This window comes from Lactuca saligna, chromosome 3 (assembly GCF_052625555.1).
Source record: "Lactuca saligna cultivar CGN05327 chromosome 3, ASM5262555v1, whole genome shotgun sequence".
Lineage (NCBI taxonomy): Eukaryota > Viridiplantae > Streptophyta > Magnoliopsida > Asterales > Asteraceae > Lactuca > Lactuca saligna.
The window spans coordinates 67,677,269-67,681,135 of record NC_136419.1 but is presented as its reverse complement, the minus strand read 5'-3'; the positions used below and the strand labels follow the sequence as shown (position 1 = coordinate 67,681,135).

The following is a 3,867-nucleotide window of genomic DNA, read 5'->3' as shown; positions in this document are numbered from 1 at the left end:
CATTAAAATATTTTATTTAAAGACAACATTTCATTTATACATTAGTAATTTTTTTTTTTATCTATTTTGAGTCTACAATCGTACATTCTTGATGGGGTCAGGGGGAAAGCAGAGAAACCTCAAAAAGGAATTATACCATACTTGGTTAATTATATCAAGTATCCTCTGTCTAAAAACATCCACCAACAACAAGAAACCTAAATCTTTGCTTTTTAGAAGTCTTAAAAAAACTCTTAGATCCAAAATTTTTGACTATAAATTCAAATTCAAATTAAATACATTAATAAAATTAACAAATCATCTCTCAATTTTTTCTTCTTCTGTCATCCTAATGTCACTCCCCACTTTCCAGAGCTTATTGAAACTCCATAACAACCATGAAAAGCCACCATTGAAGCTACCTTCAAGATTCTTCATAACAAATTCTCAGAGACAAGATCGCCAGTTTTCGCCATTTTTTCCAGCAATTTCACAGGTGATTTTCTCTTATATTTATTGTTTTTCTTAGGGTAAATTAAAAAAAAAAAAAAATACTGTTTTTTGGGCAATTTTACAGTTTAATCACTTACATTTTAATTTTTTTTCCAACCAAACAATAAACGTTAACCATTTTGACTTATATATATATTTTTTTTCCAATCAAACTATTAAAGTTCCATACATTTCTCCAAATCATTCATTTTGAGTTTTTGACCTCATAAAATCGATAATTTGGAAAATTACGTATCAAACTTCAAACCTATTATACAAATATCATGCCATCCGAAACTTCTATGGTTTAATTGGAAAAACAATGTATCAATAATTTGTCTTAAATATAATGGTTTTCCCAATAATTTGTCACACATTACATTTTTACAAATCAACCATTTTGATCTTTATATAACACGTCAAAACTAACCAAATCTATTATAACAAATATCACATTAAATTAAAATGATTAACTTTAAAAAACCCTCGATTTTGTTAAAAAATAAATTGGTGAATATTTCAGAGTGTCGCAGCAGTGGTGTTTGGGGAAGCATCACAACAGTCAAGATTATATCCGTTGACCAAAAGAAGATCAGAAGCTGCAATTCCAATTGCAGGAAGTTATAGACTTATCGATGCAGTTATAAGCAATTGCATCAATAGCAACATAACAAAGATATACGCACTCACACAGTTTAATTCCACTTCTTTAAATTCGCATCTTTTGAGAGCTTATTCTGGTGGATTATTAGCAAATCAAGAATTTCTTGAAGTTATTGCAGCTTATCAAAGTCCCGAAGATAATGGCTGGTTTCAGGTTCTCCTTAAATCAATTTTTATCCACTAAAATCGTTTCATCGCTTTTTTTCTTTTCAATTTTAGCGATTTGGGATTATTTTATTTAGGGAACTGCAGATGCTATGAGAAGATGTTTATGGGTATTAGAAAAACATCCGGCACTTGAATTTTTGGTCCTGCCAGGTCATCATCTTTACAAAATGGATTATCAGAAGCTTCTAGAAGAACATCGAAACAATAAAGCCGATATAACAGTTGCCGTTTTGGATACCATGAAAGTAGAGAACACGGGTTTTGGTAGTTTTAAAATTGATGTTAATAATAATAATAATAATAATAGTAATAATAATAATCGAGTTATTGGGTTCACTGAGGAACAAGAATTGTTTACGCCATTACCAGTTAAGTAATATAATTTGCATATTGTTTGTTCATATTACATGATGAGTCTTGAATTTTTTTTTTTTTTTTTTTTTTCAGGTTTATGGATCAAATTTTAATGTTGAAATGTTTTCGGGTATGGGGATTTATGTTATGAACAGACATGTTATGATAAAGCTCTTGAAAGAATATTTCCCTAAAGCAAATAATTTAAAGAACGAAGTAATACCAGGTGCAATATCCCTAGGGTTGAAGGTTAGTCTTTTTTGAAAATTTAAAATTCAAACAAATTAAAATTAGAAAGTTTAATCATTAATCAATAATCATTAATGTATTGATAGGTTCATGCTTATCGATTTGATGGATATTGGGAAGACATGAGAAGCATTGAAGCATATTATGACGCGAATATGGAAAGCACAAAGAAAAAAAACATGAAATATAAGTGCGTAGTATATAGTAACATACCTCTGAAATATGAAAAAAAAAATGTATAAAAGAAAAAACAAAAACTAATTACATAATTCACATGTTGGTAGCAGCTTCTATGATAGAGATTTTCCAGTGTACACTCTGCCACGTCATCTGCCTCCATCTCTAGTAACCAATGCTGCCATTACAGATAGTGTCATTGGTGATGGTTGCATTCTCAATGTATGAAACTTTCACTCAATTTTGTATTTTTGTATTTGCTTTTACATTTTTTTTCTTATTATTTATGCGATTTGTCTTTAAAAAAGTAGAGATGCAGCATCAGAAATACAGTGATTGGTCCAAGAACAAGAGTTGGAGATGGAGCTGTAATAGAAGATTCAGTAATCATGGGGTCTGATATCTATCAGGTAATTATGAATTTATGATTAACTTTATTTTATCAATCAATTAAATTACATTTTATGTTATCAATTAGTTTTTTTCTTTCTGATGTGAACAGAGCATACCTGAACAGAGAAATGGTGGAGGAGATGGAAAGCATGCGAGTATTCCAATTGGTATTGGGGAAGGATCATTCATAAAGAGAGCTATAATAGATAAGAACGCAAAGATTGGGAAAAACGTTAAGGTATTGTTAGCTAAAGGTATGATAGATACGAATACTCTGTTTTTGAAAACATTATAATGGATGATTTGTTGTTATGTAGATCATAAACAGGGATAATGTGTTAGAAGGGAACAATGAAACAGATGGATACATCATTACATCAGGCATAATTGTTGTTGTGCGAGGTGCAGTGTTTCCAGATGAAAGCATTTTATGACATCAATTAACAGAGATAATGCTTAGATGAGTTCTTTGAGGTCGTTGATGGTGATTTTGATCAAAAACTGACATAATTGCTTCACGTCTTTGAATGTTTAAAGGAGAAGTAAGAAATCAAACCTCAGATGATGCGTATGCTGCTGGAAATTAGTTGGATTTAAGGAGATTTTTGCTTAGATTCCATTGATCTCTGTAGGGATTGTAAATTAGAGAAAGCACACAAACGGATTTAATAAGTAATTCTGTAGGAATATAAGTGGTGTTCTATTTCCCATTGTATATGCATAAGGATTCATGTTACATTCATATCTTTAGTAGAAAATCATAATAAGTAATTCTGTATAACACAAAATACGAAAGTGTGTTTGGGTTTTCAAGGAAGAAGGATATTCAATGTCTAATTAGATAAATGTATAATGGTAAAACTAATCAAGTTCAGCAAATAGTTTTCAGTTCGAGTTTTGACTCGGATCGATGTAGATCTAGTTTTTTCAGAATACCTGGCGGATCGAAACGCCATCACCCCTTGAGCAAATCAAGCCCTAATTAAGAACGTGAAATGGGATTATACAAGGCCAAAAGGGAGACCGATTAAAATAATTTGATGTAAATTTTAAAGAAACAACCCAAAAAATTGTGTTTTTATAAAAAGGTTATGTAATTAAATAACTGGATAATGACTTAAAAAGGTCTATTTTTTTTTATTGGTACATATTTGGTTACTGAATTTTTTTCGTTCACATTTACCCATTCAACTTGTTAAACTGTACACATCAGTCCTTACGATCGAGTATTTTAGGTTAGCCGGTAAAAATGACTTAATAAAGTAATATATTTTTCACTTTATAAACATTTAGTCATTAATATTTTTATATACATTTAGTCCTTAATATTTTTAATTGCAAAATAAATCATTTTTGTTTTTGTATTTATTCAGTACTTATGAATGATTTCTT

At 29.9% G+C, this 3,867-nt stretch overlaps 1 protein-coding gene and 1 long non-coding RNA gene across 3 annotated transcripts; one reads left to right on the top strand and one right to left on the bottom strand.

Annotated features, from left to right (window-relative positions):
* The first annotated feature begins 241 nt into the window (after positions 1 to 241).
* APS2 (ADP-glucose pyrophosphorylase small subunit 2) lies at positions 242 to 3,246 on the top strand. 2 transcript variants are annotated; one of them, XM_078982298.1, is made up of 9 exons: positions 242 to 475; positions 995 to 1,288; positions 1,377 to 1,670; positions 1,750 to 1,905; positions 1,992 to 2,095; positions 2,193 to 2,304; positions 2,394 to 2,492; positions 2,585 to 2,729; positions 2,793 to 3,246. In XM_078982298.1, exons 1-9 carry the CDS (start codon positions 332 to 334, stop codon positions 2,807 to 2,809), a joined length of 1,365 nt encoding a protein of 454 aa, XP_078838424.1. In that variant the 5' UTR covers positions 242 to 331; the 3' UTR covers positions 2,810 to 3,246. The 2 variants fall into 2 exon arrangements, with proteins under 2 accessions (XP_078838424.1, XP_078838423.1); XM_078982297.1 differs by having other exon boundaries at positions 247 to 475; positions 2,585 to 2,713; positions 2,793 to 3,243.
* Positions 2,008 to 3,485, bottom strand: LOC145033754 (uncharacterized). Its single transcript, XR_013677687.1, has 4 exons — positions 3,412 to 3,485; positions 3,032 to 3,101; positions 2,592 to 2,672; positions 2,008 to 2,260 (listed from the first exon to the last, which is right to left on the bottom strand). It is a non-coding gene; the product is annotated as an uncharacterized LOC145033754 (long non-coding RNA).
* Positions 3,486 to 3,867: the final 382 nt, after the last annotated feature.